The sequence below is a fragment of the Cyclopterus lumpus genome, chromosome 6, assembly GCF_009769545.1.
Source record: "Cyclopterus lumpus isolate fCycLum1 chromosome 6, fCycLum1.pri, whole genome shotgun sequence".
NCBI lineage: Eukaryota > Metazoa > Chordata > Actinopteri > Perciformes > Cyclopteridae > Cyclopterus > Cyclopterus lumpus.
The window spans coordinates 16,932,235-16,959,341 of NC_046971.1; the positions used below are offsets into that span (position 1 = coordinate 16,932,235).

The 27,107-nt window shown below is 42.1% G+C and overlaps 2 protein-coding genes across 6 annotated transcripts; one reads left to right on the forward strand and one right to left on the reverse strand.

Moving 5' to 3' along the window:
• Positions 1-647: 647 nt before the first annotated feature.
• lrrc56 (leucine rich repeat containing 56) lies at positions 648-9,644 on the reverse strand. 2 transcript variants are annotated; one of them, XM_034535196.1, is made up of 13 exons: positions 9,537-9,644; positions 9,098-9,275; positions 8,535-8,622; positions 7,907-7,967; positions 6,601-6,697; positions 5,964-6,161; positions 3,860-4,037; positions 3,554-3,766; positions 3,297-3,364; positions 2,518-2,660; positions 2,133-2,284; positions 1,575-1,920; positions 648-1,230 (listed from the first exon to the last, which is right to left on the reverse strand). In XM_034535196.1, the coding sequence occupies exons 2-13, from the start codon at positions 9,260-9,262 to the stop codon at positions 1,053-1,055; spliced, it is 1,887 nt and encodes a 628-aa protein (XP_034391087.1). In that variant the 5' UTR covers positions 9,263-9,275; positions 9,537-9,644; the 3' UTR covers positions 648-1,052. The 2 variants fall into 2 exon arrangements, with proteins under 2 accessions (XP_034391087.1, XP_034391088.1); XM_034535197.1 differs by having other exon boundaries at positions 1,575-1,863; positions 9,537-9,627.
• Positions 9,645-10,437: 793 nt separating this feature from the next.
• hrasb (HRas proto-oncogene, GTPase b) lies at positions 10,438-26,414 on the forward strand. Of its 4 annotated transcripts, none has more exons than XM_034534824.1 (6): positions 10,438-10,795; positions 18,840-18,985; positions 19,898-20,076; positions 21,626-21,785; positions 23,158-23,282; positions 23,493-26,414. In XM_034534824.1, exons 2-5 carry the CDS (start codon positions 18,875-18,877, stop codon positions 23,275-23,277), a joined length of 570 nt encoding a protein of 189 aa, XP_034390715.1. In that variant the 5' UTR covers positions 10,438-10,795; positions 18,840-18,874; the 3' UTR covers positions 23,278-23,282; positions 23,493-26,414. The 4 variants fall into 4 exon arrangements, with proteins under 4 accessions (XP_034390715.1, XP_034390716.1, XP_034390717.1 ...); XM_034534825.1 differs by having other exon boundaries at positions 10,506-10,795; positions 18,843-18,985; positions 23,493-23,990; XM_034534826.1 differs by lacking the exon at positions 10,438-10,795 and adding an exon at positions 11,319-11,517.
• Positions 26,415-27,107: the final 693 nt, after the last annotated feature.

Below are 27,107 nucleotides of genomic sequence, written 5' to 3' on the forward strand. Positions count from 1 at the left end.
TCTTCAAAACATGCGACTTTCAACAATATATGGCCTTTAAGAACTAATAAGGTATTAGATGTGGCGGCCTCTCTGGTCCTCATCATAAGAGTGTCCTTCATGGTGCAACTGATGGGTAATTTACCGTAGCTCTCGGGAAACAACAAGATATTTCACAGTTAGAACATAAACACTCTAAATGCACTTGAGTTGTTCAATTCCATTACTCATGCTGTGTATCAGTCGATACACCATGAAACATTTTAAACTGTATTAGCAGTGTGCAGGGCCAAAGCTTGCATGCTTACTGATTGTATATATAGCATAAATCACACAACCATCTGTGTAAGTGCTGCATTCGACGTGGACAAACAAGCAACAAAGGGAATGACTCTTATGTTTCAAGGTGGTGGATTTGTAGGAATGTTTGACCAAGGTAGGTGAAACAGTGGAATGAGTTTTTGATTTAACGTTTATCGATAGCGCCTTCAAGTGTCAAAATGTGCCCATTACACCATGAATGTCAAGATAATCGCTGTCACATGCAGGAAACCTTTTCATCATCCTTACAGCTCAGTTTAAATGAAAGTAAATATAAAAAGCTTTTTTTATTTGGACAAAACACAAAGTAGCATTTAAGTTTCATTCTGAGAAATGCAAATTTGAGGTATTAGTCACATCTCCTTTATTTTTCATCCAGCTAAAGCAGCCACCAGAAAACCACCAACTCAGTAGCATTAGGGACAATCTCAATATAGTATCTCAGTATTACTCCATGTTAAAGCACTGCGAGTTTATTGGATGTTGGTGTGTTGGTCAGTCCCGATATTTCTGAGAATGCTTTCTATATCTTATAGATCTTCATTAAAAAAAAGACAGAGAAAGAGAACATCATATGGCCAAATACCAGTAATGCCAACCCATCTCAAAGTTTGCTGTGAGTGATCCAACAACAGGAACGCCCCTCAATGGCCTTCATGCGATCACTCTGTTCTGAAGAGAATGTCACACTGGTCATACAGATAGGCAAACAGCCAAACAGCCAAACAGCCACACATCTGACCACTGGGGTGTCAGTCTGGGTGTGAGCTCCCTCTGCAGGGCTGGTTTGTGTGTTGCTGGAGATGTTTCTGTAGAGCTGCCCTGGCTGTGTGAGGACGGGTAATCGCTGGTCTGTCCAGGAGTTTGGGCATCTGAGGGATTTGAAGATGCTTGCTGCCAGATTGTTTACTGGATAAGTCCATCTTTGCACTGAAAGACAAAGGACCTTTCTTTAGTAACACCCAATTTGAACAATTCAGTTTAAATTCAAACTATTACACGGTGCGAATTGACAATTAGTCACGATCCATTCAAAACTTTAATTCTGAAATGATCACATTGCGCATTTAAAGAAAGAAAAAAACATGACGATGTTTTTCAAACATTCATTAATGAATTGTATTTAAATAACCAGTTGAATTCCAAGTTAATTAGGAACCATTCAAACTACAAACAATATACAGATGCTTCAAACAGCAAACATGAAATATGTTGTTTTTATACTGTATGACATACACAATGGTATATAAAAGTATACTTTAATAATGCCATACCTTGAACACATGAGCCCTTCACAAAGGGCACTTGCTGGAGGTGGGCGGGGTATGTATGCAGGCTGGAACAAAAGAGGCTCGTCGGTCGTAGTCAACTGCTGGAGACACAGACCTGAAACTCCAGAGGGTCCAGCAGTTGTCCCAGGAGAGCGCCCTACTCTGCTGAGATCAGATAATTGTTCTGAGTTGGTCTGGCTGAGTCGAAGCCTGCGCGCACGCAGCCCTGGTGGCTTGTGACTTCCAGTTGTTAGTGTGGTTCTGCAAGGGGGAGAAGGGGACAGTGTGGCGTCTGGGGACAGGGAGAGCCCAGCCACCACAGGGGATAAGGCTTCTCTGTGATGCAGGGCTGAAAACCAAACAAAATGATTTTAAAAAGCTTTATATATATATATATATATATATATATATATATACAAATAAAGGTGTTATATCTTTGTTTCTCATTCTCTACTTAAACAACAGCAAGTATATTCATCCAGTGAAGAGAGGACTGGGCCATTCTACCTGGGGAGAGAAACTGGAAAGAGGAATCTGGTGAGGCAGTATCTCGGCTGTTACCTGGCTTCTCCGCTCCATGTTCTTCATTACTACTGTGCTTCCTTTCACCACGAAAGCCGTCTTCTTCGTCATCATCTCCCCCCTCTTCTTCATCACTGTGACAAATAGCCAGGACCTGTGGTAATCTTTCTGTCTCTATGGCCTGGAGACGGCTGAAAAACAACGTAGAAAGATGTTGAGTTTCATCCCCCATATGGTCTGCAGAGGAAGCCAGGTTGGCTAGAAGAATTGTAATCTTTGATAGATATTCAGTTCCCTTTTTACTTTATGAGTCCTTATGGATCCTATTTTAATTGCTATCCATGAAGCCACAAGCAAATCTTTTCATCATTAAGTGTATTTCCAGCTTAAGAAAAAAGGAGTGAGGTGTGTAAGTAGTTAGTACCTGCGGTGCTGCTCCCTCCAAGCTCTAAGCTCCGCAAAAACATCAACGCGTTCTCTAACATCAGTCTCCTCAAGGTCGTACGTGTGTTCTGGTATATGGATGGGAAGGTCACGGTGGGTGAAAGTAGATCTGGTAGGTGCAGTCTATGAGACCAAAGAGAGGGGAAAAGAGAATGAGGGGTAGAAGAGGAAACTAGGATACATAACAGAATAGAGGCCTAAGAGCAGAGTACATTAATTATGGATAGATGTGCGAGTAATGGTCAGACAAAGAGGGAACGCAAACACCAGAGGGGTAGACAGAACAGGAGGGGAAGGTAAGAGGAAGGCAGAGAGAGCAGAGGTGTGTTTATGCCAGTATGCCAGTATGACAAATAACATGGCGTTGGCAGCGAGAGCCCCATCTGTCAAGACAGTCTGACACTGTTACACCCTTAACACATCTCCATCCCCCGTTTCCTCCCACCACCGTGCCTGTCCTCTCAGGTTTCTGTCCACCTGCAAATAATTAGCTCCCTCTGTTTATACTGACATGACATTAAAGAGATGAGCTGGTGGTGTCAGTCAGCCATAATGGCCTGCGAAAGCCCATAAAGCTTGCTGTGTCTCTCAGTTGACACTGAATGCTCTGCTGTATGGGAAACAGCGTGCAATAAATGATACACTGGTGTGGATCAATATTGATATCTCATTAACACAGATCTGTGTTTGCATGAACAATATGTTTTTCACATTAGTTAAGGACTTCTGTTGTTCCTTATTCCAACACCCACCACCTACCCTCAACTTTTCTCGCCTTGCTCGAATAGCCTGGACTGGGTTTCCACAGAAGACAATCTTGCCAGCTCCTTCATAAAGCAACAGACAAGAGAAGGATGTCAGTGAGTCCAACACAAAAGAACGCCCTCTTGGTGGCACTGTTGAGTCGAGATTACAACATGTATCTGCACAAGGTGATGCTCATGAGAAAGAAAAGGAACTGGCGCTTAGTTTGTTGAGAAACATCAGTTTGAAAAGGAGCCAAAGATGTGCCTGACCGTGCGTAAGGAGGCTACTTTCTGCTTCTACTGATGCCAGATCTGAGTCTGCAGAACCAGGTCTAGATCCAGGAGGGGAGAGAAATCCAGGCCTGGACGCTGACATGAGTCTGGAGCCCGCTGACGAGAGGGGCCAGATGCAGGAGCGGCTGGAAGAAGGGCGCCTGGCTGAGCCAGGTCGGCTGTAAGGACATGCACTGTCTGCTGTATCCTCTACAAAAACAAAAGGGAGAGGCCCATTAAATACAGGGCTGTAATTACCTGGTCTGCATCAAATCACTCAAAACAACATGGACATACACACACCGTCTTCAGTAGCTGCCTGAGAGGAGTTGCAGTCTCTGATGGAGTTTCGGAGAATGGCCCAGTCCTCTCCCATGGTGGTGCTGGAGCTCAGCCCATCATCCTCCACCCTTAAATCGTCTAGGTAACGCAGCTGAGGGACCAACTCCCTCACTGCAGTTCGATAACTATAGTCTGCCGTCTGGGTAGAAGGGAGGAAGCATCGGAAAGAGAGAGGCAGAGTGAACGTAGAGGACGGACAGGTGTTTGAAGGAGACAAAAACTGAGTATTAAAAGAAACGGTGACTTAAATGTATGCACAGTAGTGTACACTATGTAACACCTTAGGACTCATAATCAACACCAAAATAGTGAAATAGTTTTAGATACGGATGTATTGAAAGAGAAATGTGTAGAGATTGATGCATTGTCGAAAAAAAAGCCAAACGGAAACTTGTGGCAGCTTCAGGGTACTCATGCATAACCTATGACGTATCAAACCAAATATAAAACATCTTAGTCAGTAACTATTAACATTAGTTTTAAAAAGTGGTATTTATGATATTATCAATATTAACTCATGTTATGTCATTTCATTATTTTTAAGAGATGAGATGCTGTAAGTACAGTTTTGTTTCACTTTAATAACTTCCACCAGCTCGCTAAATGAGCTTGATATACTGTTTTATGCAGATTAAATATGTATCTTAATGTCATGCATTATTTGTACTAAAAGCCACAAAAAGTGTTTTTTAGGATTGCATTTAGTATGAAAAACATTACTTGTGCACATGTTCCTGCTGTGGTGATTGATTGGTTTCAGTTTATGTGCTAGCAACAATTATATAAAAGACTCATTTAAGGATCAGACCACTCAGATGAGTGCTTGACATAGACTGGTCCACTTAATGAAGTTTGCTGCTCCAGTTGATTCCAGAGAACAATGTAACTGTTACACGTATAATCTAAATGATATTCCATCATAGCGACAGTATACTGTGCTTTAGTAATGCATAACTACCCACTAGGGGCCCGACGGATGATTAAATAAAGTGATATCTTGTAAAGGAGATGTCAGATGAAGGTAATCATTTTGATGCACATACAAAAAAAAGTGAATATTAAATCATAGTCAACCAAAACAGTGATACAGTAATAGTCTATGGACAGCTCTAAATGTGTCAATAGTTACTAGCATCACAACAATATAATGCACATTAGCTAGCCTTCGTTGTATAGTTTTGCATTCATTTTTACCATTATGACACTTTATTGAATATGTGAAACCTTACTTAGAGGGAGAGAGAGAGAGAGAGAGAGAGAGAGAGAGAGAGAGAGAGAGAGAGTCCAGTAAATGACTGAGGTACTGAGTGATCAAATTAGAGCTTGGCACCCCTGCCCGTCAACAAACCACACACAGTGAATAAAAACGAGAGTGAAAGGCTGGCATGGTGGACACGAAAGAGAAAAGAGGAGGAGAATGAGGGCTGGGTGAGAGGAAGTGAGCGGATGTGTGTGTTTGTGTGTTTGATGGAAAGAGAGGGAGAGCAAGAGGAGTGATCATTTGGCAAGTGAGCAAACCCAAGAACCCCCCAGTCCCTACAAAGCACAGGCCTAATGCATATTCAGCTCAGCATCTACCCTCATTGCCCTAGTTTCCTGATTAATGCTCTGCTAGTGGGTGTAAATAAAGACATTCACAGTGGCCCAAAAAACTCACAGCATACTGTGTCTCGAATCAGCAAAAGGTGGAAATGATTGATACATTTTATTCTGGATAAAGATAACAAAAAACATGGTCCATCAATCCGTCATCATGCTTGGATGGTGACATTTGTTGATTTGACATACTTGACGGTTTAATTTACAGGCGTGTACAACACTTTTGTAGCTAATTTTGGTTCTTCCTGACTTGACCATTTCCACTTTATTTGTCAAATATCTGCCGAATCACAAAGTGCAAACAAGGAGGAGCCTGAAAAGGACACGAAGATAGGTCTGGTGAAAGAACTTTGGGGATCACCGTGATCTATGTTACCTAATTCAAGCGCCAACTCTTCTTGTAGGTGGAGACCAATATGATATTAATTTTTGTGGTAGAAACAACATTAGCAGAGCATTAGCCTACCTGGATTGCAGTGGGGTTTGGTTGAGCACACACAGGGTTTCCTTCCAGGGTGAGTGTCTGGAGTTTGCCACACAACCCCAGATACTGGATCTGGACTAGGTCATCCACATCATTGCCTTCCAGATCTAACAGCTGCACGTTCTCTAGCATGCCAACCTGACTCAGGTCTGACACATTGTTATAGGCCATGTACAACTCCTGGAACAGAGAGAGGTTGTACATACAGCGTGGTGGCGATTGGTAGTCCGGATGAAAATGTGTGATTAGACAAATTGAAAAACTAGCAGACAGAGAATTAATTAAGTCAACGATACAGAAATACTGTGGATACAGATGGGTGGGCAGGTTCGACACACAGGGAGAGTCAGAAAGACAGATACGGTATCTTCCTTTCTCACAGAGACTCACAAGAACTCTGATCGCTAATCAACCTCCTCATCATCATTACTCAGGAATTTGCTATATTTCTTTGCTTAACTCATGGGAAAATGTGTCACCATTGCAACATGACAAGTGGAAATTATGTTAAGAAACAAATCTAAAAAAACTATACCATTATTTTTTACTTTTAATCTTTATACACATTCTAAAATTAGGAACATCAACACAGAGTAATTTGTAACTATACAAACTCTACCTTGAGGGAAGTGAAAGTACAAATGCCATCTAGGTCTTGGAGGGAGCAGCGAGACATCCACAGTACCTGCAGGTGGCAGAGGGTGGTTCCCAGGTCTCTAAGGAGACCGAAAAAAAAGCACAAACATGATTTACACAACACAGTGAATCATGGGAAAGGCTATCCAGTCACTTGGCTACTGAATCTAGACTCTCTTTTCTCTTCCCCAATATGCAGGTCTTTCCACTCCTTCTCACTTGTCTCTACAACACACCTCTGCTCTGACCCTTTCAGCAGACTCTCAGTCAGTGCATCAAAATCCTGTAACATCCTCTCCACTACAGCTATCACAGCCCAGAGCAGGAAATGCTATCAGAGGCAGTGCACGTTCGGCTGGCTCTGCTCCGCTACTCTCAGGGTGGAGCAGACAGCTCCCTATCTTTCTGTTTGTACTCTCTTATCCCTCAGCGGTCTCTTGGGTATAACATTCTCCACCTGTGCTGTTGTGAGGGCAATTTACAATGTGTGTCTCATCCTGGAGGTTTATTGCTTTTTTTTCGATGCAATTTTGATGACACAGCTGCGGCTGCAATGAAAGTGGTGGGACACTTCAGGAGAAACTGTGTATATTTCCTGTCTTTTTTTCCGGGACTTGTCCAAGTGGACAAATCTGAAAGCTGATATGCCACAAACCCCTCTGTGTCCTTTTGTGAGACAAGTGGGTGAACCTGTTCTCCAAGTGTATCTAGCTCTAAGACTGTACTGAACACCACATCTGTGGTTTACAAGCACTAACATGCATCTTCCATACAGCAAAATTGTATTACAATTCCTTATTGGAAAACAGTGGGAGAAGCAGAGCAGAGCCCTACACATGCACTGGAACCATGCTACACTTTTTTCCTATCAGGTACACAACCCTGTGACCTCTGAACTGCTATTCTGTCTTTTTATGACCTCCAAGACTTCTCACTAAAGAGTGTCTTCTAATCCACATGTGAAGAGTGTATGACAGTAATCCCCATGCATTCGGTTGCTCTCGGTTACATTTCCCTTTTTGGAAAGACCTGGACCTGCTTGCTTTATTTCTAAAAATAAGTTAAACATGAAGTGGTTCATACAGTGACAACATATTCAGTTTTGTTTGATGCAGCATTTTAGTTTTAGTTTTGGGATTAGCAGCTTCTTGAAAAATCTGGAGTATTCCATGAGGTAATGTCAACCAGATATGCGTGTGATTGTGTGTGTTCCCCTAGGAACAGGTGGCGTTTCAAGAATACAAAGCAGGAAGAAAACAAGAAGATGGTTTATGTGTTATGTAACTTACCTTACTGACATTATGGTGCTGTTGTTCATTTTGAGATTCACCAGCTTGGGCAAGTAGGCACCTGCAAGATGATCAGATAAAAAAGCCATTGCGCTCACTGTCATGTCACTGTGGGGTGATTATTTACTGAGTTTTAAACTCGCCTCCCGGTTTACCTCCAAATTCACCTCATCAGGCATTCCATCGCAATTAGCTAAAAGGAAGAGTCCTAAGCATGACTCACATATGCATAGACGCTGCTCTGTCATGCCTGCACTTGTGCAATCTAGAATTGTATGAGGACTAAGGTGAGCCTAAGGAAGTCTTCCTTCACCATTATCAGCTCTGTCATACCGCACTGAGGTTGGCACACCTGAGAGGAAATCTAGTATGGATACGTTGTGTGCGTCATAGAAATGTCTTTATTCGTCTCTTGTCTAGTTCTGGTCAATGATTGTCTATGTGGTCATTATAAGCATCTACTATGTATCATCATTGTACACCAAGAAACACTAGATATAAACAATAAAACCAATACAAACAACACACAGTGAGCCCTCATGGGTACACATACAACGTTGTACCTGTGCAACATGGTTTGAAATAGTTGATTTACATTTGCAAATGCCTTAATTACTGTATATCTTACCAAAGTTACCCAGTGTGTTTTCTTGCGTGTCTACGCAGATCTCCAGCGAGGTCACGTGAGAGAGATCCCGAGTTCCACACAGCGATTCCTGTGAGAGACGGAAATTATTAGTTTAATCATCTTCTTCATCATCATCATCATCGTCATGATCATCATCATCATCATTATCATCATTCACATACCGTAGACATACACCTATGACTTTGATGTAACAAAGTATGTGAAGTCTGTGATGTGAAATAATTCTGTCTGCCCACCTCACCTTGAAACAGCAATCTGCACAGCATGTGCCTTTTCTCTAGTCACTGTTCATAGAGCACTTCATGGGCCATGAGGGAGGGCAATAACAGAAGTATGTCTTTGGGATACACACATAACAATGGGAGGTTGCACGCAGTAGAGGTTAAATCCTATCTCCATGTTGACATGTGCAATGAAAGCCCTCAAGTCTCCACTCAGACCCTTCCCTCCTGCCACTGACTACCTCGTGTATCTGACTAAGACAATGGAGAACTTGGTGGGGTGAACACTGACTACCCCGTGGGTGTTTGGGGAGAATTTACCAGCTTTTCTTGAGAGAGGTAAAGCTCCACTGCCGTTTTATAGTCCTCACGCGGTTTCGTGGCAGGGGTCGGGTTGATGTGGCCCGATCCACTCAGCTCAGTCACGAGGACCCGTGCTGTGCCGGGCCGGACCTCCCGGGGCACAGACACACGACAGCAACTCATCTCTCACGGCTCCCTGAGATGGAACATATATATATATATATATATATATATATATATATATATATATATATATATATATATATATATATATATATATATATATAAGCGACCTACCAACACGCTTGAATAACTTTCTATCAAAGAGTTAAAACTAGTATCGACACTAACTTATCTAACCAGAGTTGAATTCGCTAGCCTGAACTGCTGTGGTTAAACGTTGACACAATGCGGGATGCAAATACACGTAGTCGTTTCATCTAGAATATGTAATTACCTGTTGCAGGAAACTGCAGACTAAAAACATCACGCATTTTACAGACAGAGCACTTTGCTTACACGCAAAAGTTTGCTTGACAACCACAGACGACTTCCTGGATACGGCACTGAGTAGCACCCTGGGAAATGTAGTGCACGTGTAAAAGTGGAACTCTTGAGGTGAAGCTCATGGGTATCATATTATATTCAGTCTATGATGGCTTCAAGTCTATGATTTTTACTATTAACAAAGATGAATGTGTGAGCCTCAGTATATGTTTATACTACAATAAACTTAACCCGACTACCCTGGTCTTGTGCTACCCTCAAATGCTCATTTGTATGCTCTGCTTTTGGATATGTGTACTTTCGAATTTGTGTAATCCATTATAATTACTGTAAAGATGCATCTGAACCCCAAAAATGTTTTTCTTTATGGCTGTTTATCAAAATTAAACTCGACAATGCAATTTTAACAATCTGTAAGGCATACTAAATACTAACTTCTTCTCACGCCCTAACATGAACATATATCTGTAATATATTATTTATTAAATATTATCCATCAGAAGTGCATGCATTTCAACGAATATATCTTTTTTTTAAACAACAATTAGGCTACAAAAAAATAAGATTGGGGAATTTTAAAAACACTTCTCAGAAAAGAAATGTGGTTGGTGGTTATTTTCCTCGGGCGGGTGGGTGGGTTTGTGCTGGGGGACTTTGACTCATGACCTCAGTATTTTCACAACCCTGGCTACTGCTGGTTCTACGCTGATATAATACAACTGCCATTCACGAACACAACATTCAGAAATGTGAAGGGGTTCCTTGTCTGTCACGTTAATCTGACACTGTAAACTTGGATTAAGTAAAGTAAATAGTGGGAGTCAGCTGGTCTTCCCCCACGAAGTATCCATATTTCCGACAGTCTGTGAATGCAGCAGTAACATGCACGGTAACCAGGGCGGTTCATGTTTGATAGAGCTGGGCGTGGGCTCGACACTCCTCATCCCCGCTGCTCTCTGTGGAAGCACATTGTTCAACGCGGGCTCCTTTTACCCAGAACCAATGAATGCCTCGGTGCATTTTAGCTCCTGAAAACGGAACACTTTATCGGATATAATAAGGTGTAGATATCCGAAGACGACGGGAAGCGGACCGAGAACATTGTGTGTCCTTCTGAATACAGCGGACAGGCAACAGAGTTGAAAGATTTGTTCTTCTTCTCCGGTAGACGAAACGTCGCTCTTGTAGCTAATTAGAGCTCTGCTTGTTGTAAGTATGCAGCGTACATTCCTGTGTCCAACATATTTTGGCAGTGCCTGTTTTTGTCTAATGGTACCGCTTTAAAAAATAAATAAAATGCTTTCAATTTTTTATTTTATTTTTTGGGAGTGGGGGGGGGGGGGCACCGCTGGAGATTACGGTGCACAGTTTAAACACGTTCGCTAGCTATCATTGCGTTTTAATTCACCGCCCCGGCGAGCTTTTTATCTGTCGAGCTCAACAAATCCTGGTTGCGTTCCCGTCCTGGCTGCATGCGCCGTTTGGCGGTGTCGCACCGCTCGTGGATGTCGCCCACACCTCGGTTTGATCTGTTGTGATAAACAGTCTCCCTTGAGTTCGGGTGCTGTAACGTTGACTTGGTTATGGGAGGAAAAAACCTCAGGGCTTCCGTGGGTTTCCCCCCATCAACCTCGGTTTGAAAAAAAAACCCGACGCTATGCAAATGTGAGCAATAGCGGGGCGGTTTTATTTCTGTCGCATGTATTTTTTTTTTTTAGAAATGATTATTTTAGACCATTGTAAAGACACTGTTGAGTACGAGGTTGCTGCTGCCGATAGTGGCCACACAGACGAGTACGTTAGGGTGACGCCCCGTCACACTGAGTAAAAACTGAATGTATCACTGCGGAAGTTAGATTCCATTACAAGGCATTTATAGAGCTGACTGGGAATTATTTCTACTCTGGAAGATCGCTGTTTAAACTGTTTAGGTGAGTTTGAAAAGGAGAAAAGATGGCAAATACAACTCTAATTTTCCATCATTCAAAATATGGCCATAGTGGCTGTTAGACTAGAGAGGAAAACATTTACCCATCCCAAGCTGACGTAAGTCTTTGGCAGAAATCATCGTTTTCATCACTCAACTTTATTCAGGTTGGAAAACATTGCGACTGTTGTGTTTATTGTTGGCTTATTGGCATAAGATTGTAACTGACTGCTGTCCATGTCTTTTTTCTTCTTCTTCACCACAACATCACTGTTGCTGTCCAAAGCATAGGAGTGGCATGTACAACTGTGTAGTGCTTCCATGAACATATGGGATGGAGTACACAAGACTACATGGCTTCCGGTAATAGGGGTCTAGTGGTGGTCGCGTGAATGTGACATCAGTGTTGGTCAGAACTAAGGCAAGAATTTAGGCAGCTGGAAAGCAGCTGGAGAAGGTCCAGCCAGTGTTAGAGGTGTGATGTTAATCTGCTGTCCCTTTCTCTGAACAGCTGTAGCCAGGGTGGTGCTTAGCCACTTGCCAAAATATGTGTGACTCATCTGGATACCAAGAATTTGCAAATTACAAACGTTTCATACCATTTTCACCCTGAGGTAAATGTGTCAGTTTGAGACTTAGCGATGGCGTATGATCTTTATGCTTTTGTGCATACTTTTGTTTTTGTAAGTATTTACATTGTTGTGGTATTTCATCTGTTAAAGTGGATCCAGACAACTTTCAACTTCTATGACCTAATGATTTAAATATGTCTATTCATGTGTTTATACTTGGAAGTTTATTTACCTAAAAAAAATAAAAATTAAAAGTTCCTCTTTTCCTATGTTTGTCCATGGGCAAAAAATTGTTTTGGCAACACGTGACTCAGGAATTGTAATTCCACCATTTTGCCACTGACTATTTGCTTGAATGGCTGGCGCCCTACCGGGGGTTTTGGATTGTACCCGTTGGCATAGTCATAGTGAAAGTAGGGCTTGGCACTAAAATCAATATTGTCTTGTCCATTGTTTTAGATTTATTTTTTTGTATGGCATACATTTGCCGTCCCATATTTAAATCGCTACATGATCGTTAAGTGATTTAAAACATTTTCGGAATTTACCAGACTATTGTAGCAGTTTCTTTTATTTGCTCAGACCCACTTAGTCATATACACTAGGGCTGTAACCAAATCAACTGTTTAAAAAGAATCAGAAAATCCATTGGCATTACTTTTAGTGATGGTTTTGGGGGATTGGGGTTCCCTCATGGGACCTTTGCTGCTCCGTGGTGATACACCGCCCCGGCGTTAGGGCTGCTTGGAAAGGCTCAGGGTAATGGTGTCTTTACAGCACTCCTCGCTCATAACTCCCCTTTCCCGGTGCCGTGGGCTTAGTGCTCGCTGTGCCCTCTCTCGGGGGGAATAGGGTCCCCTGCTTCCAGAGTGACTGTCAACTGGTTGGCCTCTTCTCTCCTCACCAGACTTGAAACTGTGAACTGTCCTGTTTACCATGCTTTGTGGGTCATCATTTATATATCTATGTAGTACCAATTGTTCACAAGAACACAGAGTTATTCATAGACTCAGGGGTCACCAACTTTCAGGGGGCAGCTCCAATATACACATTAATATAAATGCTTCCTGTTTAGAGTGTTTTCACATGCACTCACAAACAAACACAAACTGGACACGATTCACTCATTATTCTGATTGTAAAAATAAACAATACAAATAATAACACCACTGATGATGTTCATTTGGTGTGTGTGATGATAAGCCTCATGGCTCCTGGCAGGCCTTTGTGTGGTTGTCAGCTGGCCTTTTCATCTGTGCTGCTGCCTCCAACATCTCACCCAACCTGAGAAGCTGAACGGCTGACCCAGTGGGGAAAAGGTCACTTGTAGTCCAGTGCCTTTTTAAGAGCAGCTTGTTTAAGCATGCACATATACACATATGCACACATAAACTCTTTATATAAATGTTTGTAAGGGAGAAAATGTGGGGTGGAGGAATTGTTTATTACGGGATTTTCTCTGAAGATTCTCTGAGCAAAATCAGAGTTTCATTCAAGTTTGGGTATTTTTTCTGGCTTCCCACGGAGGTCTTAAATGGATAGTGCTGTTTAATAGGGTTATAGTCTGGCAACTAGATTTATCACTGAATTAATAGACTTCATAAGAAAAGCTTAAAGTCCTCACTTACTTGTGTTTCATTGGAGAGTAGAAGTGATTCCTCAGCTGCCGGTCAACACTTATGTTTGGATGCTTTTTAGGAGGATGATGTCATCGGAGAGCGGGTGGGGGGGTCTTGGAGTCTCAGTATTCGACCGTGATACCTCCCTAGAGAGGGTCTCCTTACCATCATTGCTCCATTAAAAATCTATTATCTCTGCAGTGGGCTTGTGACTCTGCCAGTATGGATTCTTTAACCAATTAAGAATTTTAATGGAGAGCAGAATGCATGTTGTGGAAAATGGCCATTCATATGCCCTGCTTCTTACATCATGTGTTTCGAAGTGAAAAAGTGAAAGGTGTTTATTGACAGTAGTGATCAGAGCCATGCATCTGAATTAGCTAGGAAAAAGCATATTATTATTGATTTCCGAATACATTTTTCAGTTCCCAGGTCGACCCCTCCCTCCTGTGGTTTTCTCTGCCCTTGGCATGTAGTAAAAGTAGCGCTCTTCCCCCCTCGCCCTCAGCCACTCTCCTGCCATCACCCCTCTCGCTGCTCCGTACTTGCACCCTCCGTAAGCTGTCATGTAAGATTATCCTCTTGGTCCAGGCGGGGCTCTAGGGTTTCAAAACGAACTGTTAATTTCCCAGACTGGAGGTGGCGAGTTATAAATAACCCTAAACACAGACATAGTGCTCCTTCATTAAAAAGGCAAAAGCTACGCAAAGATTAGTGGGACTTTGGGAAGGAATAGGTCACCGACTTGTAGATGACACAGCGGCCAGAGTCTGTCTCTGAGTCGTTGAGTATTTGGAACAGTGGTAGCAGGAAGTTACTCTGTTCAGCTTTATTGAGCTGACTTGGTAGTGCAAGTCACATTGCTGTGGGATTATTTACTTTTGTCTACATTCACATTGTATGAAAAGTGGAACATTGTGTGACCTCATCGTGCTTGAATGTAATGTTTTTACAGGTGCACTTTCTGGGGCAAATAAAAACATTGTGCAGGTTAACCATGCACTGACTGTTATTACTTTACAATATGAAAATCAGACGCCACCATCAACGCCGGATAATTTACGTGTACAGAACTTTAAAAAAAACTTGCTTCATCTCATTGTGTGGATGACATATTTAAAAAGATTGATTGTGATCCCCTGTGGCTGTGTCCTCATCCCCCTCCATATTTATCTATATCAAAGACGAGCTCTGGATGAGCCCCACTGTCAACAAGTGGCTCCGGGAAAGCGACAGCATCACTATCAATGATTAATTTAGCTATTCATCTCCATATGTATGTGTGGATTATTAATCAGCTGCTGACTTGGCCTAGTTTGAGAAGAGATGGCATGGCTGTCTGTTTTCCTTCCTCCTTCCAGGACCGGGCGCGGGAGTGTTGAATTTGCATTGTAGGCTGTCAATTTCAATCGTTTGGCAAGTGTACACTTGAGATCTGGTTATGTAGAAGAAATGCGGCAACCCACCGTGTCAGAATCTGCAGATCTGTGGGTGTGTAGGTGTCAATCTCCTTTTTCTATTTATTTGGTATATCCTACATTATCCATTTTATCAGTTCAGTGCATCTTATTGGCATAAACGTTCCTCAACAATATAGAACAGACTTAGGATTTTAGTGTTGGTACATTTTGATAGATATTAGTTAATAAAATGCATGCAATTGAATGCATGAATACGTAATGATGAGCATTTATCATTGCCTTTGCATACTAGTGAAGAAGGCACCGAACTTAAACAGATAAGTAAGATTTGGGGATATGTATTTATGCTGGAAGGACTGAGAAGATCTGATAAATCGGTAAACATTACTTTTGTTATTATTATTCTCAATTTCTGAGTAATCCATGCTATCGTGAAAAACATCACTCAATTAATTTATTAGGCAACCAGCATAAAATGAATTAACATTAATAATGTTGGTCTAATTTTGCTATTTGAAAGCCATTCATCAAGCAAAATTGCCGGCCAAATTGCTTGATTTGATGGATTTTTGATCTGTCAATGCTAAATTTGTCTGTGGCTATCAATCACTGATGAAAAATAATCGGCACACTCGTCATCCTCTGAAAGTTCACTTTCTCTAATCCCAATTACCAATCTATAGTTTAACTCGGCCGTGAGTCCTTGCCCTGGGTTGAGCTTGTGACAGTGACCAAAGGTGTTCCAGCGTCTGTCTGTCTGTCCGGCACAAGTCTCTCTGCACAGCTGCTGTTTATTTGGTTAAAGGCGCTGTGGCTCTGCCACGATCTCTGTACTCCAGCCAGGGCGGGCTGCACTGTGTACCAGGTTGATTTATTTACAGTGAGGGAAAGGGAAGCTAAATGTTTGGCCACAAGATGGAAGATTCAGGATAATTCCCTTCCTGTTGTGCTTGAGAACTATGGCAAGGGTGTTTTTAGAAGGAGGCCATTGTTGATATTGGTGACGGTGTTCAGAGATATGTGTGTGTGTGTGTGTGTGTGTGTGTAAGACTGTGCAGGTCTGCTTTTCTCTGTCAATCATTAACATCAGTGAGGCAGCCTTAGTCTTGGCTACTCTTAGTATGTACCCATATCAGCACAGCCACACGCATTACAGAGACAATTATAGGTGCATTTCTATTACTTTCGACTTAGTTTTCTTTGGATGCTTTCTATGTTGTGCTACCACTGAACTGTCCAGGGGATGTGTTCATGTCACCTGTTACTCCTCTCTTTCTACAAGTTGAGTTTAAGATTCACTCCAGCTGTGCGTGGAGACAAAGCCCAAATAAGAGGGTGTGCATGAGTTCTGCTCAGGCTCCACCATTCTGTGGTGAGCAAGGAGTTTGCGTAACAGAGCTACGTGTGCACTTTATGTTCAGGATGACAGTTGATGCCCTGGAGAAGGTAAAGCAGCATATGTGACCCATGGTGCTCCTGAAATCCTGACAGATTGATTACACACTCTAGCAGGTGGGGTGGGTTAGTGATTTTCTTCTTGAGCTCACTTAAGGAACATTCAGCAAGAGAATGAGACTCAGGCCGAAGAGGCCGAGATGTTTAACCCCCTGTGACATTATTTTACTCTGAATTACGGGAACAGGAGAGACTACTTTTGAGGAAGAGATTTTTAAGATGACTTTAGGGTGATGCAGATGTCTTAACGGTTTAATATGACACAGATGTCATTTCTGTAAGTTTGTGTTGAAAGTGGAAGTGACACCGTTTAATTAAAGTGCATGAAAATGCCTGAAGTCGAGTTTCTGTTCACTACTGTCAAACTGAAAGTGAAATTAAACTGCCCCTCAGGAATTCCAGGGATTTTCATCTGACCTGATATCAGAGATGACATTGCTGTGATGACATCACCCAACCACTCGTTGTTGTCTGCATTATGTCAAACTGAAGCTATAACCGCAGGAATCTCCTGCGCTTGCACAATAGGCTTCCAGCATAAATGTGGTTAGCCGTGGGTTGGGTCATCTCACGAAGTCGCCATGATGGCCTCACTTCTTTCTAATTCCGACTCGTCATGTACCATAACGTCTACCAGAGGGCTGTTCTCAGGACATGTTTGGTTCATAGATTTGGTCACTTTGTGGTATATTTGCAAATAGCTGAGTCACAGTTTGCCACTGATTTTAGGGGCTTTAAAACCAACTTCAGGAAGCAGAAAGTCTCCACATCTTCTGCCGGAAACTATAAACACATCTTTTCCGACTCTACCTTGAATAGAAAACCGATTAGCACTTCAGTGGCACTTACTTATGGTATTTTTGAAGTTTGGGCTTTCTTGAAAAAATGTTACTTTCTTGAATCTTATTGTTCTGAGTTTGTACTCATGGTTGAATGCACTTATTGTAAGTCGCTTTGGATAAAAGTGTCAGCTAAATGACATGTGATGTAATGTATGTAGTGGACACACCCATATGACGACATTTGTTGTCAGGGTGCTGGTGATGTCAGGGGATCTCACTGTGCATGTCTTTGTATTGCCTTCTGTGGCCCCATGTGTGGTTCCAGCTGACTCGATAGTTGGCATTGTGATGGCATGTTCTGCAAATTCCCAATTTTTTTTTAGCAGGCTGCTTCTTCACTGCTAATCTCCGAATCTATTGATGAAGGTGTTACTACCCAACCATTCAACAACATGTCGACTTGAAAATACTCCTTCACTACTAAATTATTTGAAAACCTGCTTTTGATCAATTATTACTTTGATGTTAAGCACTTGGGGTTTAAAATGCATTTTTGAAGGCAAAGATATTTTGTTTTGAGCTAGCCAAATTTTCTATAATATTTGATATATTAAGTAGAATTGTGCACATCATTCCAAGTCCTTAACGTTGTACCTGTCCATTTTGGAACTGCTCGACTATTCCTATAATATAATACTTTCAGTTACCCTCAAGGTCCATAAATTCATGAAAATTATTGTGTATGTTTTAACCTTCAGACAATGGACATCACGTATGTTTTTTCAAGAGACAGACACGTTTCTTTAATAACATGCCTTGATGTATAGTCAGGGCAGCCCTGTTGCATCGACTAGACCTCTTAAGTGGCTGCAGTGTGTCCACAGGGGGACAACTGAAGCCACACACCTTTTTGGCCTCTCGTTCTGTTACTATGGATTGATCCCTATGGAAAAAGCAAGGCAAACCAACAAACAGTTAATCTCTAAAAACCTAGCTTTTTTTAAATGAAAAATTATGCAGATCTTTTTGAAAGATATTTAACTTTTTAACTTTAAAAAAAAACATATTGTTCAGTGTGTTTTTTAATTGAATGATTTCTTTCAAATGTTTGATCATTTTTGCTCTGGCGTCTGTCACCGGGCGTTCAAAGGAAGGCATCTGTATTGTGAAGCTGAGTGACGAGAACCAGTGTCATGCCCCTTCTTTTTTTCTCCCTCGCTGTCTCAGACACACACTGAGACAGCATATTTTCACATTCCCCGATGAGGGTCTCAACCTTAGCTCCCACCATACACACTCACTGTAGAACACACACGCACAAAAAGCACTGATGTTTCTAACCACTGGGCAGCTGGTTGTGGGCCGCATCATCGCAGTCCAGTGGCAGAGAATAGATTGCCTGCGTCTGTTGTTCTGCCAGTCATGGATGCTTCTTGATAGTGCTAACCTGCATCTTTCTTTTTCTCCTCTCCTCCAGCAGTGGTGTTTGTGTGGTGAGTAGCAGCGGCAAAGATGACGGAGTATAAGCTGGTGGTGGTGGGAGCTGGAGGCGTGGGCAAGAGTGCACTCACCATCCAGCTCATCCAGAACCACTTTGTGGATGAATATGACCCCACCATAGAGGTATGACTCCTCTATTCTACACAAATTCATGTTCTACACATTATTCTCGTGGGAGACATCTTGGGTGTTGGGGTGGGAAGGTAAACAATGGTAGATTTTATTGTTCATTATTAATCCTTTATAGCTCCCCCTTGAATTGTTGTGTGGTTGTCCAACACTTTTACATTTATGTGGTAGAATTGCATGCAATTATTCAAAAAAATGTATACAAATGTACAACCCCACAGTCACTCCTGAACAATATTGTCTGGGCCCAACTGAGAACACAGCTCAGTCTAAATCAAGTTAATTTAATTAAATTAATCGAATGTCTGTTTCAAGTCCCCAAACAATCAGGCTTGAAAGAAATTCCTAATTTTCTTTTAAGAAGAAATATGTGCTCTGCTGTAATTCTTATATTTTCATGAAAACAATACATCAAAAAATATTGCAGACATTGTGAAGAGGAGAGCTAAGCCAGTGAGAATGTGTTCTCCTCTCTTCTTCCTTCACACTATCCCTCTCTTTCTCACCACGCCTGCCTCTGGCCAGACAATGTCCTTTTTGTGTATTGGCATTCCTGGCCCCTATGCTCGAACAAACAAAGGGACAGCACTCCGTGTTTTTGTGGCTGCATGTTGGAAGGCTAAACATGGGCTGCTCTCCTCATCTCTAGTTGTTCATTTTACCTGGAATTGGAGAAGGGCAGATACCAGTTGATAGACATTCAATCAACATCACATCTCTGTGTATTTTTATATATGGACATGCTGCTTAGTACTGAGAGGTGAAGGATGTAACAACCTCGGTGACCCGCAGTTGCCTCAAATTCCACCTGAGCCCTCTGTTTGGTGTCTGACTTTTGTTACAGATTGCTCACTCGTACATTTTTACCGCCCCTCCCAATCTCTGAATTTCTCCCTTTTTCTACAGGACTCGTACAGGAAACAGGTTGTGATTGACGGGGAGACCTGCCTGCTGGACATCCTGGACACTGCAGGTCAGGAGGAGTACAGCGCCATGAGGGATCAGTACATGAGGACAGGGGAGGGCTTCCTCTGTGTCTTCGCCATCAACAACACCAAGTCTTTTGAGGACATTCACCAGTACAGGTGTGTATAAGAGTGAGGCGAAGAAAGAGGGTTTGGGTTTAGGGCTGCAGGGTCACCACACATTGCGACATTGATGTAGAGCATTGTGAGATCTGTTGTTGCCGATGTGAACTTAAGTATTTACTCTATTCACAGACCAGTTGGGGTGGAGGCCAGAGACAAAGTCATTTATGTTACTTCTCTTCTAAGCTTCTGTGTATTTGTATATTCAGTGTGTGTTGCAGGGACTCCCATGAGGTCTTGATAGCGAGGGGTGTGTCTACGTATGAGTGCCAGCTCGCTGCAGTAGTTGGGTGATGTCATGCTGTAGCGTTTAACATGGCTAAAGAAAGCTTAGCCCCCAACTGGAGGATTACAGCACGATGCCAATGAAATCGATCCTGACTCAATTAGAGGAGCGGAGAGAGGTAGCACTTTCAAGGACAGGGAAGGAGAAAAGAGGGGGAGGGAGGATAGATTCAGCTGGAGATGACAGTGTTCTCTCTCTTTGCCACATTTTGTCTTTCTCATCACATTAGGCACCCACTTGCCAGTCTTGCACGTGGCAAGTAAAAAAAGACTGCATATTAACTTTGTCACCTCCTCTACAGGTTTGCAGGTTGTTTTTGTTTATTACATTCACATTTGTTTGGCTCACTGCCATTGCAGTCCAGCCTTTTTTGAGTCCGGCTGATTCAACTGCAGATATCACTGTAAAACCATTGCGTAGCTTGTGGAAGCATGCGTGGATCTTTCGTTGGATGCTAGAATAAGTGGCGGTCTGGTTAGAGCTGAGTTTTTTTTTTTTAAAGATCTGTGGTCTGTTTTACTGACCAAAATAGTCAGAGGTATTTCTGCAAAACTTCTGCTCCACTGTTGGCACATACTGGCATGATACCTGCGTAAAACTATGCATTGCATCTTGATTTTTCCCCTTACCCGTTTTAATTAAAACCGGCCGGCATTATAAGACTGAATGCAATAATTTGTAATATGCCTGTTAGACTTATAAATAGCTGCCTCAACCACATATAACAAGGCAAAGGTTGAAACATGTCTGCTTTGAGTTTGACATCAAGATTCAGAGCAACTGTGGTCATGAACACCGTTTGCAGTGTTGACTGCAGGGCAGGGCTGACTAGCGGATGCATCCTGCTGTACTGTAGCTTAGGGAGAAGAAGGGCTGATGAGCTGATAGATTGATCTGACCCACTCCTTTCAGTCAGTTCCCTCTGGCTGCCTAGCGTTTGGCGCTGGCTGCTGTAGTGATGAGGTAATGCTGTTCGCAGCCTGTTCCGTCCCTCCCCCTCCCTCCCTTCCTCTCCACATCCCTCCTTCAGCAGTGCAGCACAGCCCAGCACCGGCGGGCTCTGGCTCTTCCTCAGGGTCCTAGAGCTCCCTGGGTGGTTTGCTCTCCAGTGGTGAAGCTGCTGTTGTTCATAAAGCAGGGAGGATCCCAGGCAAGAGATATGTCACTGTGACTAGATGCAGTGCCTGGGTTTGGCTTCAGGAAACAGAGTTTTGCTATTAAATGACAACTATGGACATTTTCTTGTTCTGCAATTCACAGAGAACAGATCAAACGTGTAAAGGACTCAGATGATGTCCCGATGGTGCTTGTGGGAAACAAATGTGACCTCCCGGCACGCACGGTGGACACGAGGCAAGCCCAAGAACTCGCCCGCTCTTACGGCATCCCTTACATCGAGACCTCTGCCAAAACACGACAGGTAGGTAGTGAGCAAGAAGCATACACCCACAATACCATACATGCACTTTTTTCTCTCTCTCTTCTCTCTTAAAGTAACCTTTAAAGGTCTAGTTTGTTGGATTTATTGCCAGAAATGGAATATAACATTAATAATTATGTTTTATTAGTGTATAGTCCCCTGATATTAAGAATCCTTGTGTTTTAGGATGAGCCCTTCATATCTTCATAGTTCAGCATGTTTCTGAAAGACTATGGTGACCGCTTACCCCTCGCTAGACTGAAAGGTGCCTAAAGACACATTATACACACGCGAGGTTAATTTCCATCCAGAGAAGTCAGTGATTGTTTAAACAATTTTTTGGGATTCACCAGCTCACTGGTAAAAATCCTACTTTGTTTACAACTTTTGTTCAAAAAGTAATTCAGTCAATTCGTTACATTATTAAATTTGTTCAAGGTAACTAGTAATTACTAATTACAAAAAAACAGGGTAACTTGTGATCTGCAACCCATAACATTACAAAAATAACCATCCCAACATTGCTGAAGGTCCACCGTCTGATTTTCATTGTTTTGAAAGTAGATGAGGCGATGGTCCTGAAAGATACCGCGGTTTTGCTCTTGGTGTCTCACATTACCGCAGTCTTTAAAAGGGAGGAGTGAGCCGAGGGGTATTCGGTGGTTGCTATCTGCAACCTCACCGCTAGATGCCACTTAATCCTACACAATGGACCTATTCATTTCTCCGATTAGTTAATTTCTCCTCCCATCTTTGCAAACCACAAAATTCACCTTCTATGTAAATTTGAACTCGCCCTGTGCTCCATCACACTGTAGTAAACAAGTTATCACAGTGTCCTAGTATGGGCTCTGCGGTTTTAGACATTATACGCATATTCATGCCCATGAAGAGCAGTGAGTGGCCCGCGGTATGATGTTATTTGTGTTGCTGGAAAACATTTCATCAGGCCGCAGGCAGTGACTCATAGCCAGGTTACCTTGGCTTGAGAGCAGAGCTCCAGTATTTGAAAGGCTTCATAAGGACAAGTCGCTGCACAGCTCCCACCGTCTCTGACTCACTGTCACACATTATGTAGGAACATACAGTCTCTCTCATTCATCATTGAACCTGCAGAAAGTCCGTCATTCAACCAGAAGAGTATGTAAAGAACTAAGTGAGTGACTTCTTTTTTTAGTCACACTGATATTTTGATTAACAGCGTCTGAAATATCGAGGTTGCCATGGTAATGTTACCAGGCCTATCAATGTGGAGTACACCTGAGAGGTTTGCTGTCTGTTATAAGGGGTGTATTCAGTGTACTCCAATTAAAATCGACCATTGCAAATGCCGAGATCTTTCTGCAAGCTTTCGGTGTGTGTGTGTTTACAGGGAGTAGAGGACGCCTTCTACACACTGGTTAGAGAGATCAGACAGCATAAGCTGAGGAAGCTGAACCCACCTGACGAGAGCGGTCAGGACTGTATGAGCTGTCGCTGTGTGGTGTCGTGATGCAGGTGAGACATGTTTATTTGACAGTTACACAGTGATATGGAAAGTCCAAATTAGTCTTCTTTAATGCGTTTTACTTCTCATTGTAACTAAAAATACATGTGAAACCTCAGTTTAACTTTTCCCAGACACAATAAAATGGCACTAATATATCTCTCTCTCTCTCTCTCTCTCTCTCATTCCCCCCGCCTCCCATCTGTCATTTCTTTCCCCAGCTGACTGTTGCATGTTGAGGAGAAATGCTACGGTGTGTAGTGGCAGCATGGACTTAAAGATAGAAAGTTAAAACAACAATGATGAAATATAAACTTTTTTCAAAAAGAGGAGGATTGAAGCAAAAGCTCTCAAGGAAACCACCAGAGCTGACTGAACCATAGACCTTCATGGAAAGGGGGATTTGGACTGTTGCCTATGTGGCTATCTGAACTAGTCCGGCCCGGTCCCTTTTTTTTGGTCCACGTGTCGACCTGTGAGCAACACCACTAATGACTCTTTGTCACCTCCAGTGTGGTCCTGCTGGATGGCTCAACAAGTTTCCTGCTAACTTATTGTTTTCAGTCTCAACACTGGTCTTAAAGGGGGTGTCTCTGACCTCCTCCCACCTTGAAAGCCTAATTCCACTCCACCCTGCCTGCCCACTGGAAGAACTGACTGACTTAAATGGAAAGGACTGGAACATGAATCCCCCCCCCCACACACACACACACACACACACACACACACACACACACACACACACACACACACACACACACACACACACACACACACACACACACACACACACACACACACACACACACACACACCACATCGCCCTCTACCTGCCTTTGGTTTCACTTGAATGGCTGTGCAGAGTAGACCCTTCATTATACTGGATACAGGGGTGGAGGCTGACATGGGAATGACTATAATTTGTTGTTTAACTGTTAGCCTAGCTGTACAAAATCTTTGATTTATTTTTTTTTTATATGAAACATTTTGTTTGTGATTGCAGAATTTGAAAGTCACAGAGCAATATGTGAGTTAGGGCGTTCATTACAGATGACACCTGGCTTGACATTTTTCATGACCTGCCTGACGTAGTAATTTCTTGATATAAAGATGAATTTCCAGAATGCAGCTGCGTTCTCTCCTTTCAAGTGTGTTCTTTGCTACAGTCAGAGTTGTCTTTGTGTAATAATAATAGTAATGGCTAATGTACGTAGGTTCTGGTGCGATAGGATTATTTACTGTTCAATTCACACAAAGTTTTGAACCACCTCTCATTGCTCCTTGTTTTACTTTGGCTTGGGGAGGGGTTTGTGTCTGTGGGAAGGTTGCCTGTAGAACTAGGAGGAAAACCCTGCACTTGTACAGTCATACAATGACGGGTTATGGTTTTAGACAAAATGACAACTGGTTTTCATTTCTGTAAGTATTTGCTATACAGCTCTCATTTACCACATGGTGATAACAGCTATTTTTAGATCGCAAGAATCACTCCTTGTGGATATAAGGCTCAGGAATCAGGGTCCAGGAAAGTCTCAACGGTCAACAGTCCTGGAAGCCAGGGTTAAGGATGTCACCAATTGGCTTTGCAGAGTGTAACGCACAAAGTCTGGCCTTTTCCTCACACCATGCGCTCTTCAAACCGCTCCTCTTTCTCTGCCACCTCAGTTTTGCAATGGAACAAGAACAGGTCAGGTGCTACTCATGTCGGAACCATATTTACTGTATATCTGGGACTATAGTGTGTAATAGGTGATGGATATTGGGTTATGGGAGTGCGTCGCTTTGTTAAATTAATACTGACTAGCTTGTGCTCTCCACAACTGCATTAATTTGCTGCCTAAATGGAAAAAGACTGCTCTGGATTTACTTTGCCTTATCTTTTAGCTAGTTTGTACCTCATGTATGCAGCGAGCTCTGCCTGAGACGAATATGTGTTCTGCTGGCTGCATTGTTTTGTTTGTTTGATTGTGTGCAACTAATAACAAAAAAAAATAGAAGTGTGCTGAGTTTAGACATGTGCTGAATAGAACTTGGAAGACAAGGAGAGTCCCTGAAAACACTACACTGATTTTAAAGAAGGGCTTTTCTGTCATCGCATGTGACTGTTTAGCAAGAATGTAAAACAGTTTAAGAGCCCAGTATATGCCCGGTTGTCTTGCCCGTCATGGTCTTATGAAGTTTCCTTCTCAATACATTGGAACGTGTGATGATGATTACTAGAAATTGATACTTTAAGTGGAGGTTATACTTGACCAATTCAGAGAATTGGTAATGTATGGTAATGTGTAGAGTTCCAGACACTACAGGCAGGTTTTAGCAACATGCTTCAAGTGCAAGCCTCAGAGAAAATCCCAGACTTCTTCCACGAAAGACGTTGCATGTTATTTTTGCCTTTTTATCTCCTGTCAAGGGAAACAAAATGTTTATTTCTAACCTAATTGATTTTGTACAGTTTAAGGTTCACTCATAACATGGCTTAAACAAATGTGATCAGTCTGGTTAGTGTGGATGGTTGTCCAGTTGTTTTTATCAGTTGAGTGTTCATTTCTCTACTTGGAGGAAGGATATGAACTGTGAATGTGTTTTGAGTCTTTAGATATGTTTAATAGACGCCTTGTGTTTAAAATTTACAATATTGTAATAATGCAGGAGTGGATCCTTGGTCCCACTTTCGGCTGTGTTGTTCCTAACTTTTTATTTTTTTCACCCATTGTGCTAAAAAAAAAAAAAAAAAAAGGTGTGGCGTTTGTAACATGTAATTCCAGTCCTGATAGTATGCTTGTCCTCTCCCTGTCAATCTTTAAACAGTACATCCATGGTAATGCATAGAATTCCACAAATCTTTGTATTAAAATTCCTGTTTCATTAACTATCTGCATCATGTTGCCACCGGCATACTCCAGCCAGCAAACAATAAGTATACATGTCAGAAAACCTAGAGCGCATGACAGACTGTACGGACCACACGGGGTTTTGCACAAGGATACAGTGGGCTCAAGGGCTTATTTCTCCCTTGCAAACTGTGGATGGAGGCGTGGAAGGAATTTATGAAAATGACAACTGTTTAGCTATTTAAGATGTATTTACTCTTCGAAAATGTGGCAAATGTATTGCAGGACAGGAATAAAGATGTCAAGATTAAACCATGTCTTTGGTCCATCAACTATCTAACTTTTACATCATGTTGCTCTCAAATATAAGATGTGCTGCCACCTGCAGGCTGCTATGTGTATCAAGGGGGAAACAAAAAACTTAATTTAATTTACTGTAACACTGGCATAAACTATAGATGTGATTTTGGCAAATACTTTCTGTTTAAATGGGAGGATCACAATTTACGATATTGCGTGGTTTACTTGATGGGGGGGGGAAATACAACTGATCAAGGTTCAAATGTCATAAATGTTGAGTTACACAAGAGTTTTACCATCAGCAGTGCCATTTATGAGAGGTTTTAGGTTCCACAGGTGAATAGGAACTGTTTATATTTATTCCAAATTTAATTAAGTATTTCATTGCCCAAAGAATAAAGTGTCATGATTCCTTCACAAACAAAGGTGCGAGTGAGTGAGTGGTTTTGGTCACTTTCAGCAATGGAAAAGGAAGGAGGAAGTATGCAGGAAATACTGTCTGGTGGAGTCATAGAAAGCAGCTCAATGAGGCATGGCATACAAATACTACTTATTTGTAATGTTGCATATTCTCTTTTGTATATACAAATACATGTTCATGCACTGAGCTAAATTTAAAGATGTTGAAGAATAGCCAATCTCCACTGATAAATACAATGTAAAAGTACAGCAAGTATGCATTTTCAAAATATTTGAAAGGTTTTT